At 42.7% G+C, this 23,269-nt stretch overlaps 2 protein-coding genes across 3 annotated transcripts in view; one reads left to right on the top strand and one right to left on the bottom strand.

The window, feature by feature from the left end:
* Positions 1-8,735, bottom strand: part of ADK (adenosine kinase) — a 564,182-nt gene extending 555,447 nt beyond the window's left edge. Inside the window, exon 1 of one of the 2 annotated variants that reach the window (XM_077821816.1) lies at positions 8,515-8,735. In XM_077821816.1, the coding sequence (XP_077677942.1) occupies positions 8,515-8,576 (62 nt within the window). In that variant the 5' untranslated portion in view covers positions 8,577-8,735. The remainder of the gene's footprint in view (positions 1-8,514) is intronic. The other variant, XM_077821814.1, reaches the window with a different exon arrangement.
* A 285-nt stretch (positions 8,736-9,020) lies between these two features.
* Positions 9,021-23,269, top strand: part of AP3M1 (adaptor related protein complex 3 subunit mu 1) — a 44,510-nt gene continuing 30,261 nt past the window's right edge. Inside the window, exon 1 of the mRNA XM_077821646.1 lies at positions 9,021-9,116. Coding sequence (XP_077677772.1) covers positions 9,021-9,116 — 96 coding nt within the window. The remainder of the gene's footprint in view (positions 9,117-23,269) is intronic.

Here is a 23,269-nt window from a genome sequence, read left to right as displayed (position 1 = left end):
AGAGGGTCTGCCAGCAGAATGTGGATTGCCGGCACCAAAGCACAGAGCGGCTGCTAAGCATCATGGAGCGCCAAGCCGACTCCATCTAGGTGCTCACAGCCATGCAGGCGGAGCACTACCGCACCCTCCTCCCCCGCAGCCCTTGTCCCAAAACTCTTTCCCTCGTGCCCCCATGTTACCTCCAACCCACTTTCCCCAACATCCGGGTTCTTATCAGCACCAGCTGCCTCCAACACCTGTAGCTTCACCACCCAGCCCTGAAAACTACGACCCTTACCCACTGCACTTATCCTCCATCACCATGCATTTTACCCAGCCTGAAGTGCAGCACTCATTGCACAGTACTCCAAACAGGAAGGCTGAGTATGATAACGGGACATACGCAAACCTGTAATTGTTTCGTTTCCCACCCCACCCCCTTGCCGTTTGTGTTTCCCAAGCAGTTCTGTTTCTTTTCAAAAAATGAATTTTCTTTTCATTAAATGGATGTTTTTGCTTTGAAAACATTCTTTATTATTGCATAAAGTAAACGATACCTTAGCCCAGGAAAGCAACAAGCACTGCAAGTCGGTGTATCATAAGTAGCAAAAACACAATGTTCCTACTAACATTGAAACCACTGCACTTCACTCCCGTGCAGGGCATCAGACATTACTGGTGGCTTTCAGCCTCAAATTGCTCCCTCAAGGCATCCCTAATCCTTGCAGCCCTGCACTGGGCCCCTCTAATAGCCCTGCTCTCTGACTGTTCAAATTCAGCCTCCAGATGTTGAACCTCCAAGTTCCCTGCCTGAGTGAATCTTTCACCCTTCCCTTCACAAATGTTATGGAGGGTACGGTGCGCAGATATAACTGTAGGGATGCTGTTATCGGCCAGGTCCAGCTTCCCATACAGAGAGGCCAGTGGCTCTTTAAATGGCCAAAAGCACACTCCACAGTCATTCTGCACCGGCTCAGCCTGTTGTTGAACCGCTCCTTGCTGCTGTCAATGCTCCCTGTGTAGGGTTTCATGAGCCACGGCATTAAAGGGTAAGCGGGGTCTCCAAGGATCACAATAGGCATTTCGACTTCCCCTACGGTGATCTTCTGGTCTGGGAAAAAAAGTCCCGGCTTGCAGCTTCCTGCACAGACCAGTGTTCTGAAAGATGCGTGCGTCATGCACCTTTCTGGGCCAGCCTGTGTTAATGTCAATGAAATGCCCACGGTGATCCACAAGCGCCTGGAGAACCATGGAGACATAGCCCTTCCAATTAACGTAGTCGGAGGCTAGGTGGGCTGGTGCCAGAATAGAAATATGCATGCCATCTATCGCCCCTCCGCATTTAGGGAAACCCATTCGTGCAAAGCCAGCCACAATGTCATGCACGTTACCCGGTGTCACAGTTCTTCTGAGCAGGATGCGATTAATGGCCCTGCAAACTTGCATCAACACGATTCCAACGGTCAACTTCCCCACTCCAAACTGGTTAGCGACCGATCAGTAGCTGTCTGAAGTTGCCAGCTTCCAGATTGCAATAGCCACCTGCTTCTCCCCCATCAGGGCAGCTCTCAATCTCGTGTCCTTGCCCCTCAGGGTGGGGCAAGCTCCTCACACAGTCCCATGAAAGTGGCTTTTCTCATCTGAAAGTTCTGCAGCCACTGCTCGTCATTCCAGACTTGCATGATGATGTGATCCCACCACCATCCCGAGCCCAAAAGCGCCGTTCCATAGCGGTGGGCATTTCCGTGAATGCCACACGCAATCTCATGTCGTATGCGTTACTTGCGTCGATATCATCGTCGGAGTCCTCACTGTCACTTTGTATCTGCCAAACGTGATGTGCTGGCGAGACTCATCAGCATATTCCTCAGCAGTTCGGGCTCCATTCCCGCAGACCGAAAGGAAAGATAGAGTGGGCAGTACAAAAACATTGAAAGATGGCGCCAATTGTGGACGGAAGCAGAGGGATTGCTAGGATACGAACTGATGCATCACGGGGCGTTGGGACAGAACCCAGAATGCCCCACACCCTCCACACCCTTCCCATAAGCCACAGTGCCAGAATGGGAAGAGGTACTCTGTGGGATGGCTGCCCACAATGCACCGCTCCCAATGCCGCTGCAAGTGCCGCAAATGTGGACATGCCAGAGTGCTTGCAGCTGTCAGTGTGGACAGACTTCAGCACTTTCCCTACTGCGCTCTACAAAGGCTGGTTTAACTCAGAGCGCTCTACATCTGCAAATGTAGCCAGGCCCTGTGTGTGTCAAGCAAGCTGCTGTTTTATGTAAATTAGGGCCTGGCTACACTTGCAGCTGTAGAGCACTGAGAGTTAAACCAGCCCTCGGAGACCGCAGCAGGGAAAGCACTGCAGTGTGTTCACACTGTCAGCTGCAATTGCACTGGCATGGCCACATTTGCAGCAGTTGCAGCAGCACTGGGAGCGGTGCATTATGGGCTGCTATCCCGCAGAGCACCTCTTCCCATTCTGGCGCTGTCCTGTCCCAATGCCCCGTAATGCATCGCTTCGTATCCCAGGAATCCCTGTGCTTCCGTCCACATTTGCAGTCGAGTTACTCCTTAAGCTACAAAGTGACAGTGAGGAGTCCGAGGATGATGTTGACTCGCATAACGCTTACAACACTAGATTGCTTGTGTCATTCGTGGACATGCTCACCAGAGTGGATTGCCACTTTTGGGCTCGGGAAACCAGCAGCGAGAGTTGGGATCACATCATCATGCAAGTCTGGGATGACGAACAGTGGCTGCAGAACTTTCAGATGAGAAAAGCCACTTTCATGGGACTGTGTGATGAGCTCGCCCGCACCCTGGGGCACAAGGACACAAGATTGAGAGCTGCCCTGATGGTGGAGAAGTGGGTGGCTATTGCAATCTGGATGCTGGCAACTCCAGACGGCTACCGATCAGTCGCTAACCAGTCGCTAACCAGGTAAAGGGCGACTGATTGTTTCACAGCGTACTGTCCTCTGGGGTTCTGTGCCTTGGAGAGAGCCAGCTGCTGTAGGGGGCCCCTATGTTCAACACTGTCCCCACATTTTCCACAGGAGTTCATCCTGGAATATATCTCGCTGCTGAGGGTGCCCTGAGAAGCAAGGGAGGATCTTCTATTACAATGCGGCTTCCACCCTGGCCCATACGCAACTTGCCTGTGTGCAGGAATGGTCCCCCCACCTGTCACGGCACAGTGGTGCAGACATGTTAGCCTTACTGGGACGAGGAGCACAGTAGCTCTGCCAAGGAACCTGCGCTAGCTTCTGCATGAGATCTTTGAAGTGATCACTGAGGCCGATTACCACGATGTGAGAGAGCATATCAACGCGCTATTCGGCGTCTAGGCATGCATGCAGCCTTAACCCTCCTCGCCCCAAGAGCCCACACCAAACAACTTCCTTCCCAAAATAAAAGCCGCTTACCGGGCACCTCCTCTGCTGTTTGTCCTTGCCCAAGCACTGGCCGCTGCGACTGGCTACCTTCCTCCTGGCTTGAGAACAGCTCCTGGCTGCATGCATCTGGGGTTGCTGGGCTGTCTCCTTCCTCCTCAGCACCCTCGCTTCCGCTTTCCTCCTACTACTACCTTGTTGAGCTGAGCTCTGAAGTGTCCATGTTGGTTTTCGGAGTAGAGGTGGGGTCACCCCCAAGTATTGTGTCCAGCTCTCTGTAGAAACGGCAGGTCATGGGGGCAGCACTGGAGCGGCGGTTTGCCTCACAGGCTTTGTGGTAGGCATTCCGAGCTCCTTCACTTTAACCCTGCACTACAATGCGTCCCGGTCATGGCCCCTTTCCATCATGTCCCTTGATATCTGCCCAAAGGAATCATAATTCCTACGGCTGGAGCACAGCTGGGGACTGGACAGCTTTCTCCCACCAAACACTGATGAGGTCCAGCACCTCGCCACTGCTCCGTACTGGGGATCACCTGGTGCATGGAGGCATGGTCACCTGGAAAGATTCGCTGAGAGCACTCCACGCCTTGCTGAGTAAACAGGAAGGGGATTTTCAAAATTCCCAGAGATTTAAAGGGCGGGTCTGATGGTTGGTCACCTAAGGGCAAGGCAGTAGAGTTCAAAGTGATGACCAGAGTGGCTAGAACAGGCATTGTGCGACACTTCTGGAGGCCGATCAGAGCCCACTAACAGACCAGGGCGTCCACACTGGCGACGCGGTGCTCCAGCCGTGGCACAGCAAGCGTTATGCTTCTCGTGGAGGTGGATTACCAGGAGCGCTCCAGCCGTGGAGTCTGAGCGCTCTACGTGCCTTGCCAGTGTGAACGTGTCATGAGTTAGGGCACCCAGGGCTACTTTAATGCACTCTAACTTGCAAGTGTAGCCATGCCCTAACTTCAGCTTCTGGTTCAGTTTAAGGTATAACCACCCCACATATAGCATGCAACAGTCAGGTCTATAGGCACCCTTTAATTGTAAACAATGAAACAACTATTATGGACTTTATATCTTGTTTTGGGACAGCATTAACGATGATCCACATTGTTTCTTTACTTGGCTTATTCTGTAGTTATTTCTTTTTATATGTCTCTTGAATTAATTCTGTTTTGGAAATTAAGGATAGCAAAAATAATGACTGATAGTGACTGACTGAGGAGGGAAATTTTAAGTTTGATAGACAACAACTAACCACAGATGGATGTTAAAGGGGAGGTGAGGGAGCACCAGAGTCCAGAGAAAGCACCATTTGGGGGAAAAAAAACAACAACATTCCTTTTGAGCTTCCCACTTGATAGTGGCCTTGGACCATGCTGGGAGAGGTTTCCATCTTTCCTGCTGACCTCCAGCTAGTAGCTGCCTGGTAAATTTTCAGCCCTTCTTGGTTCTGTGTTACATCCTTTGATTCTCAGTCACAATAGATTGCCCCCTCAGTTTTTTTAATATACTTTATTACTGAAGTGTTGGATTACACGTGCTATGGTTCATTTTAAAATATAAGTGTATCTACTTTAACTTTTTAGGTAGAACTTGATCTGATTAAGATGCAGTTCGCTGTGTTTGGCTATATGAGCAGAGTGTTGGATTCCTGCTCTCTCTTCATGCTAAGAACTACTTTAAGGACACTGGCATTAACTGTAGTTTTTTTTTAATACAAATTTATATTTTTGCTTATAATAATATTTTATTTGCTTGGTTTTGGTGGTTTTCTTGTTGGTTTTGGTTTTTGCAGTGCAGATATTTTTTCCTCTTCCATTATCCACAATTGTCAACATCACCTATTATTAGACTTCAAACAGTCATTCATCTGCCAAAAAAACAAATCACTGAAATACACCGATTTCTGCACTGACAAAAAAAATGCCAAGCTTAATTTAGGAGGAATAGTTAATCTGTGACTTTTTATCATGACTGTTCTCATCCCAGTGTTAAAAGTACCTTTGCTTAATGCTGCATTTTTAAAAAAAGGATTAGTTACCATTGGACTCTAAGCCCCTTCTGTCAAGCCATGTTTCAAATTGTTCATTGCTTTATGATGTTCACTTATGCAACCAGATCAAATTCCAAGATGATTCTATTCATATGTGGTTATCTACATGCTCCTGTTTTGAACATGCTTCCTGCTTTGAACTAATTTGTTCACCTGCACATCTACCAATGTGATATGTCATGTGCCAGCAATGCCCCTCTGCCATGTACATTGGCCAAACCGGACAGTCTCTACGCAAAAGAATAAATGGACACAAATCAGATATCAAGAACATTCAAAAACCAGTAAGAGAGCACCTCAATTTCCCTGGACACTCAATAACAGACTTAAAAGTCACCATTCTTCAACAAAAAACTTCAAAAACAGACTTCAACAAGAAAATGCGGAACTAGAATTAATTTGCAAACTTGACACCATTAAATTAGGCCTGAATAAAGACTGGGAGTGGTGGGGTCATTACAAAAAATAATTTTACCTCTGTTGATATTCACCCCTTCTTGTCAACTATTGGGAATGGGTCACATCCAGCACGACTGAATTGGCCTCCTTAGCACTGACCCTCCACTTGGTAAGGCAACTCCCATCTTTTCATGTGCTGTATATTTATACCTGCTTACTGTATTTTCCACTCCCTGCATCTGATGAAGTGGGTTATAGCCCACGAAAGCTTATGCCCAAATAAATGTGTTAGTCTCTAAGGTGCCACAAGGACTCCTTGTTGTTTTTAAACTGAGACAGACTAACACGGCTCTGAAATCTGTCATTTTCCCTCAGATAGAATCATAGAATCATAGAATATCAGGGTTGGAAGGGACCTCAGGAGCTCATCTAGTCCAACCCCCTGCTCAAAGCAGGACGAATCCCCAACTAAATCACCCCAGCCAGGGCTCTGTCAAACCTGACCTTAAAAACTTCTAAGGAAGGAGATTCCACCACCTCCCTAGGTGAAACACTGGAATGTGTTACGACCCTCCTAGTGAAAAAGTTTTTCCTAATATCCAACCTAAACCTCCCCCACTGCAACTTGAGACCATTACTCCTTGTTCTGTCATCAGCTACCACTGAGAACAGTCTAGATCCATCCTCTTTGGAACCCCCTTTCAGGTAGTTGAAAGCAGCTATCAAATCCCCCCTCATTCTTCTCTTCCGCAGACTAAACAATCCCAGTTGCCTCAGCCTCCCCTCATAAGTTATGTGTTCCAGTCCCCTAATCATTTTTGTTGCCCTCCGCTGGACTCTTTCCAATTTTTCCACATCCTTCTTGTAGTTTGGGGCCCAAAACTGGACACAGTACTCCAGATGAGGCCTCACCAATGTCGAATAGAGGGGAACGATCACGTCCCTCGATCTGCTGGCAATGACCCTACTTATACATCCCAAAATGCCATTGGCCTTCTTGGCAACAAGGGCACACTGTTGACTCGTATCCAGCTTCTCGTCCACTGTAACCCCTAGGTCCTTTTCTACAGAACTGCTGCCGAGCCATTCGGTCCCTAGTCTGTAGCAGTGCATGGGATTCTTCCGTCCTAAGTGCAGGACTCTGCACTTGTCCCTGTTGAACCTCCTCAGATTTCTTTTGGCCCAATCCTCTAATTTGACTAGGGCCCTCTGTATCCTATCCCTACCCTCCAGTGTATCTACCTCTCCTCCCAGTTTAGTGTCATCTGCAAACTTGCTGAGGGTGCAATCAACACCATCCTCCAGATCATTTATGAAGATACTAAACAAAACCGGCCCAAGGACCGACCCCTGGGGCACTCCACTTGATACCTCCCCACACAGCCGTGAGGAAGTTACCTCCGCTCAGAGGCTTAATAGTAGCCCTCTCCTTCCTGGCACCCAGCAGCTGTGTCCTTATCAGTCATTGAATGAACTAGCAGGGACTGGCATTTTCCTCTCCTCTGCAGCTCCTACTGTCAACTTCCTCAAGAGGACACTGTTTCTTTCACTGCTGTCTGCTGGATTCTTAGTACTCTTTGATCTGCACTTTGCAACCATCCCATTTTCCCCCATTCCAAATACTGATTGGCCTGAAATGATAGGAAGAACCTAGGTGCCCTTACTAAGTGCCTAGGTACTCATGCCTAAAGCGTGTCATGGAGGGACATCATCTGGTTCTATATAAAATCCGGTTACACGTGACAGAAGGAAAGTGTAACGATCCTCTTCCCCCTCATGGCACATGACACAGACTTTCTATTCTCCGCCAAATGCATGGAGTTCAGAGCAAGACTGCAGGCACCATGTATGATACAACCACGTGTAGGAAAAGATATTGCAAACCCACAACTCCCGTGTACCGAAAGATAAACCCGACTGCTTAAAACAAAGTTCTCATTGTTCTTTATGCTGCGATTTTCAACTCACTGACATTTGTCTCCTGGATTGGAATACTTTATGCAATGGCGATAAAATGAAGGACTTGGGGGGCTTGGCAGAAACACCCTCCCCCCGATAGCAACCTAAACAATCCAGCAACATACCGGTACCTACTCACAGGGGGAGGAAAAGAATTAAATATTCTACCAGCAACACATTAACTACTGAACCCTCCTCCCTGGGACGATCTCAACATAACCCTAGGTTAGTGTCAAGAGTACGCCGGTCCGCAGCCACAGGTAACGGGTGTAATTAAAGAATCTTAGAAAAACATACAAATCCTATAACGACATATTCAACCGTTACAAACTACCTCAGGGTTAGAGTGCTGTGCTGGATATACTGCATTTTCTAGAAAGCAACCCAGGAACTGACAACGTGCGCCGGCTGTGGAGAAGCCGGTAACTGTACTACGCACAAACACATTAAATTGTTTGATTGTATTGTCGCACAGAGGCTGCCCAAGTACCCCCAGCTACACGGTAACACAACAGCCGTTCTGTTCTACGGGGTCTGTGCACCCCTGCTGGGGGTGACTTTCAGGCTGCACTTTAGTTGAGCAGCACGTGTTAACCTTTAGCCGGGGCAGAGTGAGATTGACAAAAGAACCCTTTAATAGCAAACTCTCCCTGCTGCCCGTTTTCATGCCCGCTCTCGGGGTGAAGCTGACGTTCATTCTCTCTCGCTCGCTCTCTTTTTATTTGTTACCTAAGTTGGTTTTGTTCCAGCTTGGGCTTCTTGGCTTGTGGTTCCTCTGCTGCCATCTTCATGCTCGGTGTATCCAGCAGGCGCGCAGCCCCGGCCTCGTCACGATCCCCTTGTAGCAGCGGCTCAGCTTCCAACCCGGGCAACAAGCAGCCAGCAGCAGCGGGGCGCGGAGCTGAGTGGGCTACAGAGCGCCTGATTCAAGAATTGGTCAGGAGCGGGGTACCCACTTTTAAAATAACGTGGCAATTGCTGGATCAGTGCAACAGCCTTTATTGCTGGAGAATCATATTGCCTTGGGCATCTGATACAAATCCCCTCCTTCTTTGTAATGCAAATAATGACCAGGTTTAAATTAACTGGCCACCGAGGTCAGATGCCCATGCACGGCTTGCCAAACTCAAAGCGGCTCCAGCGTGGCGAGATTTCTTGCACATTCACAGGCGTACAGTCTTGCACGGATGAAGGCAGTCGCATAGACGCCTGTGCGTGTGTCTGGGGGAGGAGGCATGGGCTGTGTGGGGTCCTCGCAGCCATATTTGCCACTGTTTCTGGGGGAGCGGGGTCCCTGTTCTGAGTGGGAGCGGTGGCTCGGGGAGCGGCAGGTGAATATGTCTTAGCCCCGGAATTCGGGGGCGGATAGTCTACTGTCCCGGCCGGGTTTTTTAAAGTTAAAATGTTATTGTGATAGCTGGAGGAGCTGATACTTCTGGAAAAGAGATTGATGGCTTTTTGTTCTGCATACATTTGTGCGACCGTGAAAGTCCCAGGCACTCATCCCACTCCTGTTCCTCAGAATTTATTACTTTTATGTTGGTTAATGTTTGCGAAGTGCATGAAGTGCTAAGAATTTATGTTAACAGAATCGTGGCTGTCGTCCAGCCAAATAAGGAGTGCTGAGGTGGCGGGTTTTTTTGTGGGAAGAGAGAGTTCGGGAGAAATCGAAGGTGTATTACGTTGTGTGTGTGTCAGTTTCTAGTTCTTCCATTCTTGCTAGGTAATAGTTCCTGTCTGGTTAAATTCATTTTAATGAAAAATTCCTAAAAACCCAAAGTCTGACAGAGACCCAGTTAAGTTTCACAAAGCAACTCCTTTAACTTTACAAAGTTTAAAATACATTTCAGTTAATGTAACTGTTCTGGTCTCCTCTCCATAAATTGTGCTGTAATGAGATCTAATATCTGATTCTGTTTTAATTTGCTATGTACTGAGCCTTTGGTTTTCAGATTGGATTTTACTCATAAGAACTATCTTTACTACTGTACTGATTTAGCTTTGGATCTTGGAAGCTTTCTTTGCTGTAAGAGAAAATGAGTTGTTACTGTCCTAATACGTCTTAGCTCTTCTACTTCAATCATTGTATGAAACCTCTTCCCCCAAGAATAGGCTTGTTTCAGAGTTTAACTGTGATATAATTTTTATCATATTCAGGTTCTCATTTATTATAGATTTTAAAAACTATGAGAATAGGAGTATGTGTGTATATATACACATTCACACTCTAAATTTGGGGTTAATTTTCTTAACATACTGTAAATTCAGAATCTCTGATTTTAACAACTAAGTTAGAAATAAAAACACTAGACTTGTGTGGGACAGAAGTACATTTTGGTTTGTACTGTGTGCTTAAAAGTTCATTTGAGAGTTATGTGGAGTGTTTTGTTTTTATTGTCTGAACTGAGAAATAAATGCATGGAAAAGCAAATTCTAACTGAGTGAGAAGTAAATGTGTATAGAAAAGCAAATTCTTTCAATTTTAATAGTCTTCAGAATTCAAGTAAGGACTTTCTTAGAGAAAGGGTCAGTTTAAAGACTTATTTTTAACAGCCACACCCATGTGTATTTCACAGAAGTAGTCACATAATCTTTCAAAAACAGTGCAATCAAGAAGCTTGATATTAAGGCAATGTAACATTATATTAAGCAAAGTGGTCCGTTATGTCAAGATCTATGGTGAAAGTTTACTTTATCGTTATTTATAAAGCACCTAAGTTTTCTAGGCCCATTATAAATCATTAAATACATGTCCTTGGCCCTGCAAAGGTTTTAGTCTAAATTTTATATACATCTGAATAAGTGATCTGAGCAATGCCGTGAGAACAGGAAGATGGGAGAGGAGTTAACAATAGTATGGTCATGTGGTTAGCTAGGTTTGTTACATCTTTTTAGTGGTTCTAAATAACTTTTTGGCTTTGCCTTTAATTGTTTATGAACAGTCAGGGGAACAATATCTTGTTGGTAACACTTGGTTTCTCTGAAGCTTTTTCTATTCTAGGAAGTTTAACAGTTGCTGATAATTTGTCAGCAATTGGTGCAGTTGAACTAGTATTGAAAGTAGCTTAACTGCAAATGGATCTTGTATACGCCTGGGGAAACTTTCTGAAGGTTTCCCATCCTTACTAACATTGGTTTAATTGCATTGATGTTGGGAGCACTAGTATATACAGCTCAGTTTTTAGCAGCCCTTTTCAGGACCATGAGATGCTTGCTCTGAAAAGATTTAATGGATGGATGTAAAAGAGCTGCTAGCACCTTGCCTTGTCATTAGTGTTCCCAGCAGGGCAGTCTTCACCAGTGGTAGCATCAGTAAGAATTTTTTGTAAGAGTCCCTCATGTGTACACAGCCTTAATACTAGTTTCAAAGTCAGCTCTCTGTGTTTAGTCCCTTTTCTGTTATTGATTTGTGTTCCATCCCAGTAGCCCCAACTGGCTCCAGCTCAGAGTGGGTACCTGCTGTACTCTGAGCTGAATGTGCAGCTATTGAAACAGTTGCTCATCCATAAAACTTACCATCTCAGAAAAAGGAGGGGGGAAAAATGATTGATTGATTCCTATATTATACATAACTGAGGTACTAAGTGACTTGCTGACAATCAAACAAAGTCTGGGAATGGAACTCGTGTTTCCTGAATCCCAGAGCCTTAACCACAAGACTGTCCTTCCTCCGTTTTGCTCTCAACAAGGGTTACTTGTATTAGTAAGCAGCCATGTTATTGTCGGTTACTATAACATATGACAACAGCCAACCCATTGTCACTTTTTTTTTTTTGTCATGTACTTTTTTTCTCCCTCTTCTTATGTTGAGCTGAATACACCACAGTTGTGATTCTCAGTAGTACTCATCTTTAAAGTGGTAGTGAACCTTTCATCCCAGCTATCTACTTAAGGGGTTACTCTTACTTGGTCTAACTAATTAAGAGAACAGTATTAGCATGCAATGTAGTCGCTTTAGGTCTTTTTGTTTTGTTGGGTTTTTTGTTTTTTAAAAGGAGTTACACCTGCTCCTGAGTCTCCCTGCCAATTTTTAGTTTTTGTAATGTTTTAAAGTGAGTTATCTCCCCTGTTTCTAGGCCCATACAAATAAAGATAAAAATTTACTAGTCAAAGTACTGCCCTGTGCACAAAGTAAGCAAAGTATGCATTAAGATGACTAATAGAATTTTTATCAGTTGTTGTTTCTCAGGTGTTACTTGTAGCAAAATAGTAGGGCTGTCAATTTAATCGCAGATAAGTCACATGATTAACAAATTAATGATGATTTTAAAAATTGCGATTAATTATACTGTTAAACAATAGAATGCCAATTGATTTTATTAAATATTTTTGGATGTTTTTCAATACTTTCAAACATTGATTTCTATTTCAACACAGAATACAAAGTGTACGCTGCTCACTTTATATCTTTTACAAATTTGCACTGAAAAAATAGTATTTTTAGTTCACCTCTACAAGTACTGTAGTGCAATCTCTTTATCATGAAAGTGTAACTTACAATTGTAGATTGTTTTGTTTTTGAGTGCAGTTATGGAACAATGTAAAACTTCCGAGTCTATAAGTCTACTCAGTCCTACTTCTTGTCCAGTCAACCGCTAAGACAAACAAGTTTGTATACATTTATGGGAGATACTGCTGCCTACTTATTTACAATGTCACCTAAAAGTGAGAATTGGCGTTCACATGGAACTTTTGTAGCCAGTGTTGAATGTTTAGCATATCTTGTGCATACATACCTTGCGTTTGCCCCTTCATGCTTCGGCCACCATTCCAGAGGAATTACTGCCATGCTGATGCTTGTTAAAGTGCGTTAATTAAATTAGACTATACTCCTTTGGGGAGAATTGTATGTTACCCACTCTGTTTTACGTGCATTATGCATATATTTGTTTACAACAGTCTTACATGATGATCCAGCACATGTTTGTTTTAAGAACACTTTCACAGTAGATTTGATAAAACACAAAGAAGGTACCAATGTGAGATTTCTAAAAAAAAGCTATAGCACTTGACCCAAGGTTTAAGAATCTGAAGTGCTGTCCAAAATCTGAGACCAACAAGGTGTGGAGCATCTTTTCAGAAGTCTAAAAAGAGCAGCACTCCGATGCAGAAACTACAGAATCCGAACCACCAAAAAAGAAAAATCCACCTTCTGCTGATAGCATCTGACTGAGATGATAATGAACATGCGTTGGTCCGCTCTGCTTTGGAGCATTATCGAGGAGAACCCATCATCAGCATGGACATGTCCTCTGGAATGGTGGCTGAAGCATGAAGGGACACATAAATCTTTAGCACATCTGACATGTAAATACCTTGCTCTGTACACTTTGTATTCTATGTTGTAATTGAAATCAATATATTTGAAAATGTAGAAAACATCCAAAAATATTTAAATGGTATTCTTGTTTATCGCATGATTAATTTATCACGTGATTGATGGTTTGCCAGCCCTAAAGTCTCTTAAAATGTTGAATATAAAGCAACTTAACAGTAAGGAAAGTCTTTTTACTGAATCATTATGTACATGGAGAGAAAAATGGAACCTTTAAGTTAATAATTCATTTGTATTACTAACCATTTAAATGCAATGCACTATGAATTTTATGAAGACAACAAGGTTAGCCCAAGAGCCAAAAACCAATTCAAGAGGCAGGCTTTTTCTCTCTCTCAAAAAGCTTATGGAGGAAGAAGCTGGCTGAGTGCAGGATACATAATAAAATGCAGATACCTATAGAAATATAGGTTCATACAGAGTGGTGTAAAGTATTGGAGGAAAGAAAAGCTACTCTGCATGCAAAATAGAAGTAAAACAAGTAAATTACAAGTGCAACCACTAAAACTGATAGGAGTGATGTTGTACAAAGTGAAAGGAAGACTTGAGATGTAACAGAAAAATAATCTTGATTACAGTAACAGGCTAAGAACAGTATACAACCTGTTCCATTTACCAAAACAGAACTCAAATGGTTTTGGCTACTAAAAATCAAGGATTTAATCTGTAATATGCTCTGTATTTTGTCACTGAAAATACTCAATCTCGGAAAAGTGGCAAAAGCAGATTCTATCTGTACGTAGATACATGAAAATTCCACATAGGCATGAAAAAGTGTTTTTATTTTTAATCCTGCGATCCTAAGTCCTATTGGGTGAAGTCCACTGGTGTCCGGAGGGCTAGAACAAGATTTATGCACCATGTGAATTTCACTTCGTCCCTCAAAAGACAACTCACTTCAGTGGCACCGTGGCTTTTTACTGTCCTTTCTGCACAGCAATGGACTTCATCCACAGAGTAATGCCTCTAAAAATCAATAGGTCTGTAATGAGTACAGTGCTAGTCAACATGAATAAGGGTGACAGAAGCTTGTCCCTTTGATACCGATAGTAATGCTATTAAAAGTGGGAGAAGTTGCTAAAAATCTAATTGCTGTTTAAGCTGTATATTTATTCTAACTTTAGATGAATAAGTTTCTAGTCCATTTCAGGTTCTTATGAACTAGCTAGGACACAGCAATGTTTCAGTTATAAACACTGTAGGTAAATGTTTAAAAGAAATGAATCTACTAGCTTGGCATTGGAGGTGGGGAATGTGTTTAAGTATTTACAAAACCTAAACCAATAGTTGGCATTGCCTCTGCAACATCTGGTTTATGTGCTGAAAAAGTTATGGAAAGAATAGTCACTTATCCAGTGGGTTTGTGCATGGTAAATATTCTGTAATACAGTGCTTAAACTATGGGCAATTGAGCATTGAGAGGAGCCTGATGCTAACCTTTTCCTTGTGGTAAATGTTAATTTTCTGCTTCTGGGAGCATTATGGAGGAATGGTAGATAGAAACAAAAGACCTGTCCCTGATAAGTGGGTCCGAAGATGGTTGAGAATGGATAACACCTCTGCAGGAGAAACTAGGGACCTTGTAATTTTGAACCCAAAATGGAGGTAGTGAGAATTTGGGGGGGGAAATAATGCTGACATATTACATCCCATGCAATATCTTCGAGGACCATATTGTATTAAGTTGACAATCCCTGGCTCAGAGTGATACATATACATCTCCAAAGGGAGGCTTAATCACAGCTCCAGGAACTGGAGACAGGGAAGGGCAATTGCATCAGTTAGGTTGTAAACACCTCCACAGAGGTCCCGCCCCTGGCAGAGGCTGCATGTACTGGTTCAAACTTCATTCCACATAGACCAACAGACAAAGGAAGGGCTATTGGCATAAAAGGCTGTATTTAAACAGAGTCCTAGTTTTCCTTTTAGCAAATGGACGGGACTTTGTCTCCAAGGGCTCCCTCCTTCCCCCCCACCATTGCAAAGGGTTGGAGGGACCGATGGGTAACAACTCCTGTTGTGTTTAAATCGGGGTCTCACTGTGTTGTCTCAGTAATGCTTTTTTACCTTAAGAGTAAATGTGTTTGCTTAAAAAGAGCTGTGTGGTAACTGCTGGCAATACATTGTTCATAGCACTCAGAGAAAAAGCGAAGCACAAGTGTTGGCCTTAGGCAGATTAGCTTGCTGGGGATTGTGACTTGTTTGGTCACAGAGATCCCCTTGGGACTGTCACTTGATGTGCTGAAATTAACTTTGGGTCCATTTTCCCTGCCAGCTTGAGACTTCCAGAATCTGGTCTTGTTGAGCCAGACACATTAGCCTGCTGCAACACAGACCCAGGGTCCGGATCATGCCCCCAAAGCTGCAGACTTTAAGTTAAAACAGCTCAGCAGGTTACTTGTCTCCAGCACCTAGACATCCAGTTCCCAATGGGATCCAAATCCCAAATAAATCCATTTTACTCTGTATAAAGCTTATACAGGGTAAATTCATAAATTGTCTGCCCGCTATAACACTGATACAGAGAGATGCACAGCTGTTTGCTCCCCTGGATATCAATCACTTACTCTAGATTTATTAACCAACAAAAGTGATTTTATTAAGTATAAAAAGTAGGATTTAAGTGGTTTCAAGTAATAACAGATGGAATGAAGTAAGTCACAAAAGCAAAATAAAACCAACTTGCAAGTCTAAGCCTAATACATTAAGAAGCTGATTACAGGTAATATCTCACCCTTAAAGATGTTCCAGTAAACTGCTTTTGCAGACTAGACTCTTTCCTAGTCTGGGCCCAATCCTTTCCCCAGTACAGTCTTTGATAGATCCAGCAGACTTGTCAGGTGGTAAGCAGGGGTTCTCATATGACTGGCTGCCCCTTTCATTGTGCTCCACCCCTTTTTATAGCTTTGGCACAAGGCAGGAATCTTTTGTCTGTGCTTGTCCCCATCCCTGCCTCATCAATGGAAAAGTACAAGGATTAAGATAGATTCCAAGATCATGTGACATGGTCACATGTCACTAAGACTCGTAGTCTCCATTTTTCCTGGGGGTGGCCCACAAGTACACAGGAAGGCTTGCAGGTAAATAAACCATTTACAATCAATTGTCCGAGTCACTGGGAGCTATCAAGATTCTAAACCACCATTAATGGCCCACACTTTGCATAAATTATAATAGGACCTCAGAGTTATACTTCATATTTCTAGCTTCAGTTATAAGAATGGTACATGTATACAAATAGGAGGAATATATTCAGTAGTTTATAACCTTTGTTATGCCTTACAAGAGATCTTTTGCATAAAGCATATGAGTGTTACATCATATTCACACAAGCATATTTCCGTAAAACATATGGAGTGCAACGTCACAGGGAGATCAGTGTAAGGCAGGGAGCTGTGCAGCCTTTTAAAACTCCCCAGTCAAAAGGGAGTGGGACCAGGGTGCCTGCCTGGAGACAGGTGACTGCTTGAGACCTGACCAGGGAAAACAGGTGCAGTTATCCTGAAACTCTGACAAAGACATTTAACTTTCTAGCCTTTTCATGCTTACTAATAACTGAGCAATTACATACTCTTATTGTGAGATTTCTATTTGTGGGAGAGAAGGTGGGGTCATACACATGGAAAAGTATGAATGGCAGATAGTAAGTGCTGGTGTGGCAATTGGCTGATATTCATAGGAGCAATATCTGGTAGAAGCCAGAATTAAAACTTCCCCATTTAAAATGTTGCAGTTTTCCCTCTTGTTCTCCCTTTACCCCTAGCCTTGCCCATTTAATAGAATATGCAGCAAGATTTCACTTCCATACATAAACAAAGTGGAACCTGTTGAATACAAAGTTGGTTTTGGACTGACAGATTTACAGAGGGACAAGGTGGGTAAGTCAGTATCTTTTACTGGACCAAATTCTGTTGTGGAAGGGAAGCTTTTGAACTCTACAGAGTTGTTGTTCTTCAGGTGTGGGAAAGGTAATCAGTGTTTCATGGCTAAATATAAGGTGAAACAGTGTTGAACATAAGGAGTTAGCACATGTTGCAAGAAACCACTCAAAATGAAGCAGGCAATTACTACCTCTGCAGTTGTAGGACAAAGGAGAGTTAGTGGGTTACAGGTTCTTGTAATGAGACACAAAATCATTGTCTCTATTGAATCAATGATATTTGGTTATGAATATAAGCTCCCAGGCTTGTTTTTGAAGGTGTTGCACAAGTTTCCTTTGAGGACAAGGACTGAGAGGTTAGATATGGAGTGATCATTTACAGGGTCTCCTTTTAAACACTTGAAAATGGCATGCAGCAGATGAAATCTTTAATTAAAAAAAATTGAAACAGCTTTGGCTCTGGTAAAAGACACTGATTAAAGTTTCAGAGTAACAGCCATGTTAGTCTGTATTTGCAAAAAGAAAAGGAGTACTTGTGGCACCTTAGAGACTAACCAATTTATTTGAGCATAAGCTTTCGTGAGCTACGATGAAGTGAGTGTAGCTCACGAAAGCTTATGCTCAAATAAATTGGTTAGTCTCTAAGGTGCCACAAGTACTGATTAAAGTGAATCAAATGGATATTGGAATTTCTGTTAGTCTCTGGGACTTGAGATGTTTAATGTTGTTTACAATACAAGATCAGGAAAATACATCTTAAAAATCCTAGACACAGTCTTTACCTATTTGCAACTCAATGAGTTTTAAATCCCATTCAATTTAATATGCAAGAACATTTTCTCCCCCAGAAAACAAGCAACCCACATCACCTTTTAGAACTACTTACTCCTTTATTTTGTATTTTTCTCCTTCCTTTTGTGTTTGGAGGAGAAAAAGGAATAGGTTAGTTAGGCTTCTGCAGACTGTGGGATTATTCCCCATATTTTGTTCAAAATCCATCCCCTTCTATCTCCATCCAAACAGGACTCCTTCATACAGATCTGTCTTTACTACATCCATAACAAATTCCTTCACAGATGTCATCCCTGTCCTTTCAGTACCTGAGAAGGTCTCTTAGGTATTAATAGACACTGTAACCTAACTCAACTGTTTTTCTGCTTGGACTCATTTGTGAATACATCTTAGAAACAGATCCTAAATGCCTCCCAGTTACAACCTAGAAACTTGTGGAAGACTAACTTTAAATCAGCATTTCTTATGATCTCTTGGCTGCTTTTCCCCACCCTTTCCCCTGGAATACTTTTTCCAATCACTTCATGTCTCTGTTTTTATTTTTTAAATAAAGGGATGTATCAGTGGGTAAACAACCACATACTTCTAACAAATCTCTCTTCTAAACACTGAATCTTTTAAAAAGGTTTTAAAAGTAAGGATTCTGTTGCTGTGTCCTTTAGATCTCTGAAATTCTTTTCCAGGCAGCCCTATAGTACTAGATGTTATTGGTGTGCAAACTTGATTTCAGGCCCAATGCTTAGATATCTGCGCAGATACAAATTTATATCTGTGGCTATAAATCAGTATCTGCTGAACCACAGGGCTCTGGTGGGAACCGCAGCAGTAAAAGGAGCTGAACGTGGGGCCACTGCTCCCAGGAGCCAGCACCCCATACTGGCAGTTTCTCCCAAGTGACTATACCGCCCCCAGACCCACCCCCATCTCTTCCACACAGCTGTCTGTGTCTCCTGTCTGGGGTCTGTACAGCCATGCCAGAGGACAGGGCTGGGGGCAGATATAAATTTGTATCCACGCAGAGCTCTACGAGTACTTCTGCCTCTGCTCATGTGAGCAGGAGTGCCATTGAAACTGGTCAGAGGTCCAACGTGTGCTGTGCCTCATGGAGGAAGGAGGTGGAAGTGCTTTTATTTCACCCTTGCACCGCTCAGATTCTGGGATGGCTGCAGGCCAGCACTATTTCTTGGCATCAGTTAAAGCAACTCCCAAAGCTGCTCTAACTTACCACAGCCTCCCAATGGCTATCTATAGGCTGTTGTACTGCATTTCAATACTTTGTGGCTTTTTGGCACTGTGCAAACACATCCCTTCCTGCTCTCAGAATGTCCCTTAGGAAGGGAGCAGCGTGGGGCTGACTAATAGGCCCCACATTGCTCTAGTGCTTTTAAGGCTTCTGAGTGTTAGCTGGGCAGTTGGGAGAATCTCCCAAGGGCTACAAGACCAGATTTCTGGCTTCCTAATGGCCAAATCTTGTTAACTGCAGAGTTCTCTTAATGGTCAATGGTACTGGTGCAATTTGACACTACTTGGCATGCTGCATGATTGGTCCCCAGTTCTACAAAGAATATGAAAATCTGTTTGATAGTTAAGATCTTGGGAATACTACTGTCTAGTTAGTTCTCCAGTATAATATCTGACCTGTTTTTTGGATAGTACATTTCCTCAGACATTCCCACAGCATTCTTTACCAGACTTCCTTGGATGTAACTTCTATTTACGATGCAGTTCCATTCACATTTTCCAGGAATGTGGAATTAGACATGAAGGTTTTTTAAATTCTGTTTCCAAATAAGTCACTTGGATTTCCAGCTTTAATGATGAAACTTTCTATCCTCTGCCCTCAAAGGAAATGTGATTATTCCACTGCTAATACTGTAATGATCTCTGTAATTGTGTTACTCGGGTCCGGGCAATTGTGTTAGTAGAGTCTTGCCAGTGATGGAGTGAATCAGGTCTGGAAACAGACTGAATTGAGGCTGCATGTAAATACTTTATAAAAGGCCTGTCAGTTGGTAGATGAAATACTGTACAAATCTCTACTTCAAACACAGGTTATGATTTCCATTATGGAAAAACAAGACAGATAATGGAAAGGGTTGTTTTGCACACTAAATTACTGATTAACAACAACTTCAAAGCATCCTTAAAAATACAATTTATTTAAAAAATTAAAGCATCTCAAAAGGTGATTACCAATGGGTTTTAAAAAATGCTAATTAAATGTTGAGGAACACATGGGAACCAGGAACTTTAAAAAAAAAAAACTGTATAAAGCAATGCTGGTTAAACATATGACTCAAATCTATTGCAGCTGTCATTCACTCAGAAGCCCTTCTTAATCTCACTTATACCCATTCTGGTTCTGGGAGTTTCAGGTGAGTAAAAGGGATGAGTCACTAGACACTAAGCAGTTATGTATTATGCAGTCAATTCATTTGTCCTAATAATGACACTTGAATTCTGGCTTTTAAAAGTTTCTGAATATCAACAATCCTGTTTTGAAATAAGGAATGTTAATTAAAATGACAATGCTACAAAGATAAGGTTACAGAGTAATTGTACTTTTATAAGATTGAATCTTGGAAAAAAGAATGGTTCCTTACTTTGTAGGAACTGTGGCTCTTTGGGATATTCTGTATATGTGGATCCTGCTTATGGTATCCACGTACCCCCACACAGGAGTTCAGAATGTTTTCACTAGTAATGTTCAGGAGGAGTTGTGTATGTACCTTTTATGCCCTTGAACTCCCGTCCAGCCCCAAGGGCTTAAATAGCACAGCAGCTCCAACCACCACTTAATTCCTTTGCCCCCCAGCATCTTCATTTAGAAGACTCCAAGCTGTGGGGACAGAGGGTAGGTCATGGGCTCTACATGTGCAGAACATCTTGAAGAACCAAAATTTACTCTAAAGTTAAGTAATCATTGTTGTTTCTTCACTGTAATTTTGGATCCCGCATATGGTGATGAGCCAGCAGTCACCTGCTAGGAATTATCTGGAAAAAAAATCGCAAAACTTCCCTTCAGAAACAGGGTCAAATCTTGAAGCGGTTGCTAAAAAATGTTTCCTAAATGTATAAGCTGAAGACCAGATAGCTGCTCCACAGATTTCCAATATTGCAATTTGTCTTAGACATGCTACCGATGTGACTTGTGCTCTGGTGGAGTGGATTCAGATGTTTGGAGGACGACTACTTAATGTCATAAACATTTCTAATACAAATAGATACCCATTGTGAGTTTAAGATGAAAGCCATCCCCTTGGATTTATTCCCGTTAGCAATGTCAAGTCTAAGCTTAATGAAAAGATCTGTCTAAATAAATAAAATAGCAATCTTCTCTTACCTGGAGTATGTAATCTAAATTCAGACAATGAAGTATGAGGTTTTGGAAAAAAGGCTAGTAAGTTAATAAACAGATAGGTATGGTCTCATACTTACCCTACCCATATGAAACTCTGCAAGGAGGATTTATCAATAAGGCTTGCAAATTGATTATTCTACTAGTTGATGTAACTGCTACCAAGAATGCCACTTTCATTGACAGATGAATTGGGCAGTTTGATAAAGGCTCAAAGGGAGGATCTGTAAGTGAAGAAAAGACTATATTTAAGTCCCATGGTGTAGCTCTCTCACAGAAGGAAAAATATGAACAAGCCCTCTCAAATCTAGTCACTGACTGGGGTGGGGGGGAAAACTGAACTTCCCTCTGTTTGAGTAAGAAATGCAGATGTAGCAGCCAAGTGACTTTGACTGAAGCAATCGATAATTCAGAGTGCTTTAAAAATAAGTAATCTAAAATAACTGGACTAAAACACCAATGTGGAATGTAACCCTCTTAAGATCGCACCCATAATGAAAACGGTTTGCATTTTGCAGTATATGTGGATAACTTCCTGTTCTGAAGAGGACTTTTTACCAAGGACATATAGATATTATCCAGGATGTGATATTCAATGAGGCTGGGTTTGGGTAAAGAATTAGACAGTGATATCACACTTCCAGTTCATAAAGGTCATGATAAATTTGACAATAGCAGTAGGTCTGAGAACCAAAATGGATTAGGGTAAAGTAGGAGCGACCAATACAGCTCGAGCTTTTTCTTGCCTTATTTTCCAAAACACTCTTTGATTTAGTGGAAACAGAGGGAAAGCATCCATCAGATGGTGTGACCAACAAATAATGACGGCAACTGCTAGAGATCCTGGATTCTTTCCTGCTTGAGAACAAAATATCAGACACTTCCCTGTTTTGATTTGACATGAATAAGTCTCTGTGGGGAAGCCCTCCTATTGGAAAATTCAATCAATTTTTTAATTCCCACTCATGGGACAGAATATTTTCCTGCTTAGTACGGCCACTAGACTCCTGGGAAGTGAAGAGCTGTCTACGCTTCTGAATACTCCATTCCCAAAGTTTATGACTTCCTGACAAAGAAGGTCTAATATCACACTTCCCTGCCTGTTTATAGAATAGGCCCCTGTGAAATTGTCTGAGACCTCTTGGATTGAAAAATCCTTGAATATAGGTAGAAACGCTTTTAAGAGGCATGAGATTAGCTTGCAAATTCTAGCACATTCACATAAATTGTGTATTCTCGATGAGATCTAAATTCATGAGGCTGAATGATCTATTTATGCTTCCCATCCCATCTTGGATTAATCAATTAGAGTTTTGGACACAATCAGAGAAGACAATCTGAATTCCTGCACATACATTTCCTATCATTCACCATTCCATAGAGGTTAGAATTGAATCTGGAATCCGCACATTTAATGACATGTGGAGTCTTGATTTGCAAACTGTATTTGATTCTAGCTTGAAGTGATCTGAGACACAGTCTGACAAATGAAGTTATGACCATATATGAAGCCATGTGGCCTAGAAGTTTGAGACATATCCTGTTTTTTGTTTGAGGCCAAGTACAGAAGTGGAGGATTAGTTGTTGTTGGTTTGTTTGTTTTTTAAATGAGGAATCTGTCCAGTGGGAGGAATGCTCTCACTGCTGCTGAATCTAGCAGAATTTAATGAACTTTATAGATCAGGATGGAATCTGATTCAACTTTAAGTTGATCCTCAAATCCAGGATGGCAGAGGGGGGAAGAAATCACTTTCCTTGTGGTTGCTATTACCTGCATTTGTGATTTCCTGTCCCTACACCTTCCCCATGCACATGCACAAGCCAGTTAGAGGTTAAATGTGCAACCCTTGTCCGTGTAGATGAGCTGCTATTACTGGTAGGCACATTGTAAACACCCTTGGGTGATAAAATTCTGAAACACTGTTAACGATGCAGTGGAGCCATAAAAGTTAAGAGTGTGAGTGTGTGTGTATATATTTGACACATGAAAATGAGCATCCTGCAAGTTGAGGGGAATGAACCATTCCATGGGACCTACAGCAGGAATAACTGGAGTTAGCAAGCATACAGAATTCGACATGTAGTTGTTGGGGTTCCTGAGATATAGAATTGAATGCAA

Source organism: Eretmochelys imbricata, chromosome 7, assembly GCF_965152235.1.
Source record: "Eretmochelys imbricata isolate rEreImb1 chromosome 7, rEreImb1.hap1, whole genome shotgun sequence".
NCBI lineage: Eukaryota > Metazoa > Chordata > Testudines > Cheloniidae > Eretmochelys > Eretmochelys imbricata.
The sequence above is the reverse complement of the archived record's forward strand: the minus strand, read 5'-3'. Positions and strand labels throughout refer to the sequence as shown.